Source organism: Lithobates pipiens, unplaced genomic scaffold (genome assembly GCF_037356315.1).
Source record: "Lithobates pipiens isolate NorthernLeopardFrog02 unplaced genomic scaffold, aLitPip1_a1.2 Scaffold_8, whole genome shotgun sequence".
Classification (NCBI taxonomy): Eukaryota; Metazoa; Chordata; class Amphibia; order Anura; family Ranidae; genus Lithobates; species Lithobates pipiens.
Window position 1 is genome coordinate 610,076,732 of NW_027507903.1, and position 12,046 is coordinate 610,088,777.

Here is a 12,046-nt window from a genome sequence, read left to right on the forward strand (position 1 = left end):
ATTTTTTTTTATCAAGTCATTTTTTTAATTGATTTTTTAAGCAGACAATACAAACAAACATACATCCCATGTACCCATACATGGGTGTAGTATAAGGGGTTGCAGGGGTCACAATCGCAACCCCACCTCTAGCTCTAGGGGGCCCCTGAAGCCTCCCTGTCATATTATCATATCCTCCACAAAATCCAGCTCTGCCCCAGGGCCCTACATGTCCTAAATGTGCTGTGTGCTGGCAACATGGAATGGTAACCAAGCTCAGCGACTGACCTGCCAGGGGTCCATGTCCTCTGATTCTCCAGCGGTGATCCCTGTCCTCTGATTCTCCAGCGGTGATCTCTGTCCTCTGATTCTCCAACGGTGATCCCTGTCCTCTGATTCTCCAGCGGTGGTCCCTGTCCTCTCATTCTCCAGCGGTGGTCCCTGTCCTCTCATTCTCCAGCGGTGGTCCCTGTCCTCTCATTCTCCAGCGGTGGTCCCTGTCCTCTCATTCTCCAGCTGTGGTCCCTGTCCTCTCATTCTCCAGCGGTGGTCCCTGTCCTCTGATTCTCCAGCGGTGGTCCCTGTCCTCTGATTCTCCAGCGGTGGTCCCTGTCCTCTGATCCTCCAGCAGTGATCCCTGTCCTCTGATTCTCCAGCGGTGATCCCCTGTCCTCTGATTCTCCAGCGGTGATCCCCTGTCCTCTGATTCTCCAGCGGTGGTCCCTGTCCTCTTATTCTCCAGCGGTAATACCTGTCCTCTCATTCTCTAGCGGTGATCCCTGTCCTCTGATGTAAAGAGGAACTCTGGGAACTCTTGCACTAATAAGAGCCCTTCAATCTAATGATATAATGCAGTCTTTTGATCATATGTCTACCCTGGTTCCCCATACCCCAGTAATCAGACATAACCACATTCTTCCATCCTCTCAGCATGGCTTGGTCAGCATCTCTGACTCACACTAGCCAGCATAGCCTTTTATTATCACAAAAGCTTTCACAAACAGGAAGTGCTGGTTTCAGCCAATCACATCTTACATGGGAAGTGACATCACAGGAAATGACAAACACAGGATATGAATGAGCATATAAGGACATGACCAACTAAAGACATGACAGAATAAATTCATTTATACAATAACCAATGAATGATGACTACAATTACGCTTATTATGCATTGTTCCAGAGAACAATGCATACCTGGATTATGCTACCCTTCCTTGTAGGTGGAAGGCTACTAGCAGGTGCACTCTGCGAATCTCGACATGTGCTGATCAGACAAAGCAGAGACAACAAGCGTAGATCGGCCCATAACCGATCCTTGCAGAGCAAGCATATCACCTCAGACGATCGTCTGTGCAATGCACAGGGGCCCTTTCACTGGCGGACATACCCCCACTCTGCAAACACCTCTCTCCAATCCCAGGAAGTTTTCCACTAACTAACGGATCTCAACCAGCGTCAGTCTGCCCAAGTCAGCTCTTTAGAACGGCCTGCGGGAGTGCTAACTCTGGGAGACTTATGACAATACATCTTCATAAAATTTTCCACAACACAGGCCAACTTTTGCATTGGGGCCCATAAGCTTCAAGCTACACCTCTGTACCCATGTACATATTAAAATACACATCGTATATAAGTATCCCATGCCCCCAACCCCTCTCCCATAACAAGTTAAAAAAAAAAATTACAAAAAAAAAACCCAACCCCTAGACTGTTTATTGGAGACTGCTGCTTGGGTGACTGGCAGCCTCCGTACAGTTTGGGGAAAAAAACGTTAATATCAGTGGCCCCTGCAGGGCTAGTGCTACAGCTGATAATGTCAAAGCAGACTCCATCCTGCATGTGATCACTGACATATTGATCACATGCCTGGGAACCAATCTGATTGATTCCTGATTGTCAGCAGGGATTGAGAGCCACAAGCCATGCAAAGGGTTAGCTAATGGCTCTCAAGGGAAGACGTTTAATGATTTGTTCCCAGCACAGGGCATGGGGAACGTTAATATCCAAGGGAAGGAAGGGGGTTAATATCACCCCTACCTAATCAGGTTCGTATTACGAATGTACTAAAATAGAGACAATCCCAAGAGCCATTAAGTACGGTAACCCACACCAGTTAATCAATATACAACTGATCTTATTTGATGCTATGGAATTCTAAATGGTGTTTGTTACCATTGCACCTCAGTCTTTGTTACTGAATTATCTTGGATATTTTTAATAGCTTTGTTCCCTCTCTTGCAGGCACCTGGGTGACGTTTGGATCTCAGATTACAGATGAGGTAAGGAGATAGCTGAGATTCGCAAGGAAGCCGGCTACTGTAGGTGGTCAGGGCACTACAGTAAAAGCCAGCTCGGGACATATAGTATTACAAAGTTCCATGAAGACTGCTGAAACGACTAATCCTGTCCATTTATCTTCCACCAGATGGCAGAAAATCTCATGACAATTGCATATGAACACGGGGTCAATCTGTTCGATACTGCGGAGGTGTATGCAGCAGGGAGGTAAGGTGTGAGCCCTAGAGCCAAACACCTGGTAGATGAGAGGAAGAATTGATTAATAAGATAATGGTATAACAAAACATGGTATGAAACAAGCTGTTACACTTTTTTAGAACGTTAATAAAAAAAAAAAGGAAGACTCAGATTTATTAGTACTGGGATTTAAAGCCCAATTAAAGTTACAGAACTATATGGACAGTCACATAGACAGTGTAATACCAATAGACATTTTTAAAATTGCCTTCACTTTGCCGTTATACCGTTACGTAAATATGGCAGTACAATGGGCAGTAGAGTTTGACCACGCTGCCCAGTGCTCTCAGCAATCTAACAGACCTGGTCGACATGACCCCTTTCTTCCTCAACACTACCTTTTGGCTAAGAGCAAGTGTAGTAGCTGTTCTTTATCAGTGTCCAGTAGGGGTGCTGTGCCGCTATTCTGACCTTTTGGTAGGAATGGCTGGCTATATAGAATATCTGCTGGTATGATGGGGGGCTCTGAAGGTTCAACCAGAAACCCATGGGATCTGGGGCATGGGAGTAATTCCTCTGGAAGGATTGGAGGGGCCCAATGCCTCCTGATTTACATGGGTTTACCTGGTCTGGCCATGGGCTGGGAAGGCAGAGAGCCTGCGTTGCCAGTGCCCCCTGGGAGTTGGTCAGCCTAGGGGTGTTCGTAGAATCACTTGGGTGTGAACGAGCACAAGGCCACGCCACCTTTTTCTGAGCAAGGTCTAGGCCTTTTGGCTATGTCCGGAGCAGTTTTGGCTACCAGGCCTCAAGGCCTAGCCAATGCACCTGCACTGGCACTATTTATTTAATTTAATTTTCTCACTGGTTTGTCACTTGCACTTTTGTCTGTGATTATTTTTCTCACTAGGATGGAGGGTGTGGGTCTTCAGGCCTACCGTGAAGTGTGGGGGGAAGCAGGGCCGTCTTTAAGGCAGGGCAAAAGGGGCAGCTGCCCTGGGCCCTGTCATTGTTGTGGGGCCCAAAGCAGCTGCCTCATACTTGCCAACTATCCCAGTGTAAATTCCCTTGTCCCTTGAAGTTTTAGTCCTGTAATGTGTCCTGATATCTCAGTGTGAAGTGATGGTACTAATGCTGCTCAGCTCTGCCTTATTGTTGTCTACAGATGACTCACCTGCAGACCCTGTGTTTACATGTGAATAACCGGCATTCATATGTAAATATTGGCACTGGCAGCATTACTAAGTAAATAGATGCGGCTGGCAGCATTGATATGTAAATAAAGGTAGCATTCATATGTGTATCATGCTCCCCTGCAGTGAGGAGATGATGTGCTGTAACCTCTAGAAACCAATCAGTGAGCAGTATTACTTAACAGTAATCTCTAGCAACCAATTAACAAGAAGAAATCATTTGCTGTAACCTCTAGCAACTAATCAGTGAGCCGTAATGTGTGCTGTAACCTCTAGCAACCAGTCAGTAAGCAGTAATGAAATGCTGTAACCACTGACAACAAATCGCAATCGCTGCCTGATCTGATACAGTAAACTGATTTTAAGTCTAGCTGCTATTTATTGTATGTCTCAGAGCAGGTGGAGAGCAAAATTGCATGGGGGGGGGGGGCCCCAAGAACATTTTTGCCCAGGGTCCAATCAATATTAAAGACGGCCCTTGGGGGAAGGAATTTTTCTTCGGGAGAGCCCCTCAGCTAGTACTCGTGGTTGGCTTCAGCTGACTATCAGTAGAGGGGTCCTTCAGCCCTTTGGCTAGGTGGACCGCGTTAAGCCTTGCGCCCTGGTGGGGGGGAGGGGGTCAGGGTAGAGTCTTACTTCTTTGGGAGGTGGACTAGAGACAAACCCTTAAGTGCACTTTTCTATGTGAGTTTTTCACATGAACTTTTTTGTACACTTAGGTGTTTGATTTTTGCACACGACCACGTAAAAGAAAAAAGAAAAAGTCTGTGGAAGACTGTGTGGAAGGGGTGTGGCCATTACTCAGCTATGCCAACATATATCGCTGGAGCAGGAGCAATACAAGTGCATTTCTACTAATAGAAAAGAGTATTTACATTTTCTAGTAAAAAATCAGCTAAAGTCATAAAATACAATAGTAAAGCAATATAAAGAGAAACAGAAGTGTAAAAACTTCAAAAGGCCACCAAATCATTCATGGAATACGTTAGGATAATTGTAGACATAAGAGCTCTCCAGCCTTACAAACATTCAGTACAGTGTGCAACTATACACAAGATACCCATTTATGGGATCTCAAAAATGAGAGTGAGAAAAAAATCTTGGCTTTAGATACACTTTAATTATTGAACTGCCACACACACCGAATAGGAAGCAACTCCAGATACCCACCAGCCAGGTTCCTTTACCTACCCAGGTATAATATGTAAACACTGTGTCCAGGTTCGTGTATAAACCAATCATGACTGTTTTTCTATAACAGAACTGAAAGTCACAACACCCATAGGCACAAGACTTCTGTGGTCCTACCACACCTCTCCATAGGTCCAGTACGGTGAGTGAGAATTGTCACCCTAGGACAGTGAGGGGCAGATTTCTAAAACCGGAGCATGCAAAATCTGGTGCAGCTCTGCATAGAAACAGCTTCCAGGTTTTATTATGAAAGCTTAAAGTGATTGTAAAGCTTTGATTATTTAAAAAAACAAAAAAAAACAAACATGTCATACTTACCCAAACACCATCTTCTGGGGTCCCTTGGCGGCTTTCGTGGCTCCTACTCACATCAGATAACCCCCTAGGAGAAGTGCTCTCACAGGGGGTACCTTCTGGGTACGCTCCCGAGTCCATCATTTGGCATCCATAGGTGCCGGATGTATGACTCGGCCCATTGGATTTGATTGACAGCAGCGGGAGCCAATGGACGCACTGCTTTCAATCTATCCAATCAAGAGCTGAGAACCCCGGGCAGAGGGACAGCGCATCCCCGCTGTGTGAAATTCCAGGGCTCAGGTAAATAAAACAGGGGGGCTGGGGGGCGGTCACTGCCAGGTGTTTTTTCACCTTAATGCATTGAATGCATTAAGGTGAAAAAAAACACGTGGGTTTACAACCCCTATAATTGGGCAAGCTGAAGTTAGAAGCTGATTGGCCGCCATGCACAGCTGCACCAGATTCTGTGTGCTCCAGGGTTGGTCAATCTTCCCTTAAGTGTGTTAATGGCTGAAACACCATGTGAAAATGAAGGCGATAAAAAAAGCATAAAACATTGCAGCCACCACATCTAAGGACCAGTATGGTCTGCAATATATTCAATTCTTGTTCTTGTTTTAAGATAACCTATAATTTTTATCACTTTAATCTCTTAGTCGTGTATGTCCACCTTAAGACCACCTTAAGACCATCAAACCAATAAAGCTGTTGTACTGTACATCCAGTTTAAAGAGGAACTGCAGTCTGCTCATATAATTTGTAATAAAAACATCTTTGCCATTCTGAAGCTTCCCTCCAACCACTTTGCAAATAATTTTATATATACGTATACGGTGATTCTGTACTTGCCAAATATGCTGCAGAAATCTCCCTCCATTGAGTCTGGCTGCAGCCATTTTAACTGTGGGCAGCTGAAGCTGCTGCCTGTTCACTTCCTGGATTTACACAGACACACAGAGGCACCGGACACGTGCAGTGAGGTCAGTGGCTGGTGAGGCGCTGGCTAGTTTACGAGCCAGATGCACACAGGTTGCATACGCCGCGAGCGATAGTGCGAGAGCAATAATTCTAGCACTGGACCTCCTCTGTAACTCTAGACATGTAACCTGTAAAAATGTTTAAAGCGTCGCCGTGGAGATTATTAAGTACTGAAGTTTTGCTCCATTCCTCAAGTGTGCGCAATTTCAAAACATGTTGGGTATCTACTTACTCATCATCTTTCATAGTATATAAAAAAAAAAAAAAAAAAAAAAAAAAAATCGGGCTAACTTTAGTGTTTTATTTACTTATTTTTTTATGCATGAAACTGCTTCTTTCCCAAAAAAATGCATTTGGAAAATTGCTGCGCAAATACCATGTGACATAAAAAGTTGCAACGACCGCCATTTTATTCCCTAGGTGTCTGCTAAAACAATATATATCTTTGGGGGTTCTGAGTAATTTTCTAGCCAAAATATTATAATTTTTACATGTCGGAGAGAAGTGTCAGAATTGGCCTGGGTGGCGAGGGGTTCATTACCATAAGTAATATACAAATAATTATTATATATTATTTTTAAGGTAATTTACTATATTTTCAAAGACTGTACTCAAGCGGGTGGCTTAACGGACAAATTACTGAGGTTTGAAGTTATAATTTCCAACCAGTAATTTCACAGTAAATAGATAAATAATACATTATTATCTTATAACATATAGCATAATAATATATTATTTAGCTTGAATATAACAGTACCTTTTCAGCAGCAGCAGATTCCAATTCTCCCTCTTCACTGTGTGAGAAAAACACGGGATTATGGGTAAATCTTATACCCATAATCCCATGTTTTTTCCTTGTAGTTAAGAGGGCTGGGCTTTTAGACACACCCCCTTCTATGGCACTGCAGTGAGAGGCAGGCCTCCACTGCAACATTTTTATTGGACAGCTTAGGCTAATAGTACTTTACCATTGGTCCAAGACTCCAAGCTGTCCATTGAGCTCAGTGCCTCTGACGAGAAGTGAGGAGAGGCTCTGCGAGCTCATCCTCTCAGTCTGCTGCAAACAGAGTGTGCCAGCTTTTATTTAAACTGGCTGCTCTGTGTGTAGCTTCTGACAGGCTGTACAAGAAGCCTCGGATCTCCGGAACCATAGGTCGTAGGAGCCCAAAATTTTGACCAGTGGCGGGGTAGGATTTCAGCTACCCACCCTTCAAATTTGCAGAGCTACGACCCTCAAAGTTTTTTTTATGTTCATGGCAGGTGAGGCTCTGCCTCACCTGACTGCACATCCCTGAGAGGCACACCTCCAGCTCTCCAGCTTTTATTGGCCCTCTTATGACTCATCCCCCCTTCCTTCCTGGCATACTCTCACAAGAGTGAGAGAGAGAGCTGTGTCTGATGTCATAAGCCTAGGCTTTTTACCAGACAAGAAACAGGAAGTGGGCTGTATAAGGTATTTCAATATCCAAAGTTAAAACAACAAGGGCAGAAGATTTGATAGGATGGAAAGTTGGAAAAAAATGACTGAAGGTCCACTTTAAGTAATTAAGTCTCTTCTGTCATTCTCTATTGCCTCAATTAGCTGAAATAGAATTGTGTGTGTAGTCAGCCTTCCCCAGCACTCAGAAGACGATTGAATGCTCACTTACTGGGAGTGATTGAATAATACTGGATTAGTGATCTATTTTTATTTCTGTGGCCTCTGATGTCATCACTAAGAGCAGGTCAAAGAAAACGTAGCTTTAATAGATGATGTTACATGTCAAGTGAGTTCCCTGGTCTATACTGGTTGAAATATTGTCAATGCAACTCCATGTACAGATCTAATTAGAAGGTATATTAACCACTACAGATCCGCGCTATTGCCAAATGACGGCATTAGCGCGGACCTACATTTCCGGGACTACGTCTATTGACGTCGTCCCGGATACGAGCGGCCTGCGCGCCCCCTGAGGGGCGCGCGCGGCACGCTCTGTGATCGGCGAGTCCGTGAGACTCGCCTGATCACCGATCCGTGCAAGGGGTCGATCCCGACCCCTTATCACGTGATCAGCTGTCAGCCAACGACAGCTGATCATGTGATAAAACGGAGCCGGTAATCGGCTATTATTCCTCCTCGCACTGACAGCGCGAGGAGAGAAAAAAAAAAGCCGATCACCGGCGGCCGTGATCGGGACATCAGTCCCAATCACGGCCAGCAATACAGCTGACCACCTGCCCCCTGCCAGTGCCCACCTGCCCACCGCCGTGCCATCCTGAATAAAAGTAAGTGCCCCCCATCAGTGCCCCCCATCAGTGCCCATAGTGCCCACAGTGCCACCTACAGTGCCACCCACAATGCCACCCACAGTGCCATCCAGCAGTGCCACCAACAGTGCCACCCACAGTGCCCACAATCTGCCTCAAAGGTGCTGCGACCCAGTGCCACCCATCAGTGCCCAGCAGTGCCGCCCATCAGTGCCCAGCAGTGCCGCCCATCAGTGCCCAGCAGTGCCACCTATCAGAGCCACCTATCAGTGCCCATCAGTCCCATCTATCAGTGGTACCTATCAGTGCCCATCCGTGCCACCCATCCGTGCCACTTATCCGTGCCACCCATCCATGCCATCTTATCTGTGCCCATCTTTGCCCATCAGTGCCGCCTTATCTGTGCCCATCGGTGCCACCTTATCTGTGCCTATTAGTGCCGCCTTAACTATGCAGTGCCCACCAGTGCAGCCTATCAGTGCCCACCAATGCAGCCCATCAGTGCCCACCAATGCAGCCCATCAGTGCCCACCAATGCAGCCCATCAGTGCCCACCAATGCAGCCATCAGTGCCGCCTAATCAGCGCACTTCAATGAAGGAGAAAAATGACCCGTTTGCAAAATTTTATAACAAACTATTAAAACATGATTTTTTTTTTTTTGCATCTTTTTTTGTTTGTTTAGCAAAAAATAAAACTCCGAGCTGTAACTAAATACCACCAAAAGAAAGCTCTATTTGTGGGAAAAAAATTATAAAAATTTCATTTGGGTACAGTGTTGTATGACCGCGCAATTGTCATTCAAAGTGCATCAGCGCTGAAAGCTGAAAATTGGTCTGGGACTGAGGGGGGTTTAAGTGCCCAGTAAGCAAGTGGTTAAAGCTGAAAGAATAGGTATGTCAGTTTTTCCATAAGTACAAGTCCAGCCTGGACCAATATAAGTATATTGTACATATTCCTTACCTGTAGGTAAGTATACATATTCCATACCTGTAGGATCTCTGTTCAATCAGAGAATCGCTGTAGTAGCTCCTGCTACTACATTGATCCACACTGTCTTCTGGTGTCCCCAGCTGTCCTGCTGCATAGTGACCACAGGGGGTCACTTGCTGGGCATGGGCAATGCTCAGAGAACACCTTGCTTTTTGTCAATGAATGCAAAGCATTCTCTGATTGGATGAGGTAGAGAGATAGGGTGGTGACATCATGATCTCCACCGATCAGCCTGGAGCCCAGAAGAGTGCAAAGATCACTGTAGTACCCCGTTTCCCCTAAAATAAGACCTAGCGTGATGGCTGCAATATAAGCCCTACCCCCCCAAATAAACCCCACCCTCTTTCCCCGAAAATAAGCCCTACCCTGAGAATAAGACATAGAAGGACTTTAACTAGAGCTTATTTGGGGGGGTAGGGCTTATATTGCAGCCATCGTCGACAATCACGCTAGGTCTTATTTTAGGGGAAACAGGGTAGTAGCTGCTTCCACAAGGATCGGCCAGGTATGGAATATGTATACTTGCATTGGTCCAAACTGGAGTTGCAAGGTTGGCCTCATGTTCAGTAAGCCCCTGTACACACAGTCGGAGATTTCCACAACCAAATCCGTCAGATTTTGCCCGTCGGATTTTGTCCGTCGGATCTTGTCCGAAACTGTTGCATACACACGGTCGGACAAAGTTGGCAAAAAATCCGATCTTTCAGAACGTGATGACGTAATTTTGTTACGATGGGACTACATTCAGGCCAGTAGCCAATAGCTTTGATGTAGGAATTTGATCTGAGCATGCGTGGCACTTGGTCCGATCAAAATTCTCTACACATAATCGGAGTATGTCCGATCGGCCCAGTTGGTCGGAAAATATTTCCAACATGTTGGAAAATTGGGTCCGACAGATATTCCGACGGAATCAGTCCGATGCATACCACACACAGTCGGATTATCCGACAACACGGTCCGATAGGACACATTCCGACGGATTCTCCGACCGTGTGTACAAGGGCTAAGAGAAGGGAATTCTGATGAAAGGTAAGCACGATTCATTTCAAAAGGTCAGTCCACAAAGAAATGGTTTTATAAATAGAGACTGGTGGTCCCCCTGCTTATTAAAGTGGTTGTAAACCCTTACAACCAACTTTGACCTACAGGTAAGCCTAGATTAAGGCTTACCTGTAGGTCCAAGAAATATCTCCTAAACCTACACGGTTTAGGAGATATTTGCCGAAAGACAGGCGATATGCCACGAGTGGCGGCTCCTGTGCACATGCGCGGGAGTGACGTCATTGCGGCTCCGCCGAATGACAGCGCCGGAGCAGCGAGACCCACCAAGAACATGGAGGCTCCGGACTACAGGGGACAGTGGTGACTTCGCTGTCTCCTGTGTCAGGTAAGTGACACATAATGGGCTACTATGCGATGCATAGTAGTCCATTATGCTTTACCTTTGCAGGGAATCAAAGAGGAAGTAAACCCATCAGGGTTTACTTCCTCTTTAAAGTCTTGGATACTCCAACAGTAAGATTTCTCTGCCTTAATTCCCAGGCTCTGGTTCTGTCCACATTTGTGTGCGCCACCTCCTCTGATTAAAAATGAAAGTAACCTACACCACATGTTGGCCTACGGAATATGTTTTTGAAGTTCTCAGTTTGATGTTGACATATAATATTACGATTTTCTTTTGGAGGTCCAAGAACAATGGAAACACTGAAACGTGGGACCCAGGGAACACAGGGGAAGCCTAAAATTGGGTCGCACCGTAATATAAAGCTACCACTCTAGAACTCACCTATTTAGGTCAAAGTGACTGGTTTTCTTGGAACTACAACCATCCCTACTTGCTTTGCCAATTGAGCCATTGGGAATGCATGGTGCTTCTTGGTATGGGATGGCAAGATACCTTCTATCCTTACCAAGGATACAGTGCTGGGGTCAGATTCAAACACTATCACATCAGGGAGAGAAGGAAGTCATTCTCAAATAATAATAATAATTAAAAAAAAGGATAGTGGGAACCCAACAAAACGGAAATAACAGTTGTGCATAGATCTCACCAACAAAGTCCCCACATGATAGCAGAGCAGGTCTGGTGATGTATTTCCTTAGCAATTACCAAAAAACTCAATTATCTGCTGACCCTGAAAGTGCATTCTACCTGTTCTTCATTTTTCCTGTATTATTGTGGTATGTAATGATAAATAATGATGTAGTGCAACGTCCTCAATATCAACACGAGAGTCCAAAGAAATTGTTATTAGTCCATAAATTGTCAAATGTCGTCCTGTTCATTACACGCCACCAATGCTCCACATGCTGCACCTCATATGAAATTCTCACCTCCAATATTTGACCTTTAATAATTAATCAAGGTGAAATGCGCTTTTTGTCCCCTGCTGGGCTATGCTCAGAGCCGTTGCCTACTGAGGAAGCTTGATTCCAAGCATAACACGCATAGGGGTGACGTCACACCGCGGCTATCTTTGGGTCGGTTGAGTATATGGTGAGAAGTGGATGTTGCCATACGAAATACTAAAAGCAATGGGAGTCTCACAGCACTTTGTGTGTGTTTTTATGTGAGCGTATTTTCATTCATTAGCTTCATTAAACGTTTGTACGGAGAGCACTATTGGTCCCATTTTTATCTTGTATGGTATTAATATATATATATATATATATATATATATATATATATAT

The 12,046-nt window shown here is 45.1% G+C and overlaps 1 protein-coding gene across 2 annotated transcripts in view; it reads left to right on the forward strand.

Annotated features, from left to right (window-relative positions):
• KCNAB3 (potassium voltage-gated channel subfamily A regulatory beta subunit 3) overlaps nt 1-12,046 on the forward strand; it is an 88,013-nt gene that overhangs the window by 32,924 nt on the left and 43,043 nt on the right. The window contains exons 3-5 of one of the 2 annotated variants that reach the window (XM_077470631.1): nt 2,224-2,261; nt 2,408-2,487; nt 4,909-4,980. In XM_077470631.1, the coding sequence (XP_077326757.1) occupies nt 2,224-2,261; nt 2,408-2,487; nt 4,909-4,980 (190 nt within the window). The remainder of the gene's footprint in view (nt 1-2,223; nt 2,262-2,407; nt 2,488-4,908; nt 4,981-12,046) is intronic. The other variant, XM_077470632.1, reaches the window with a different exon arrangement.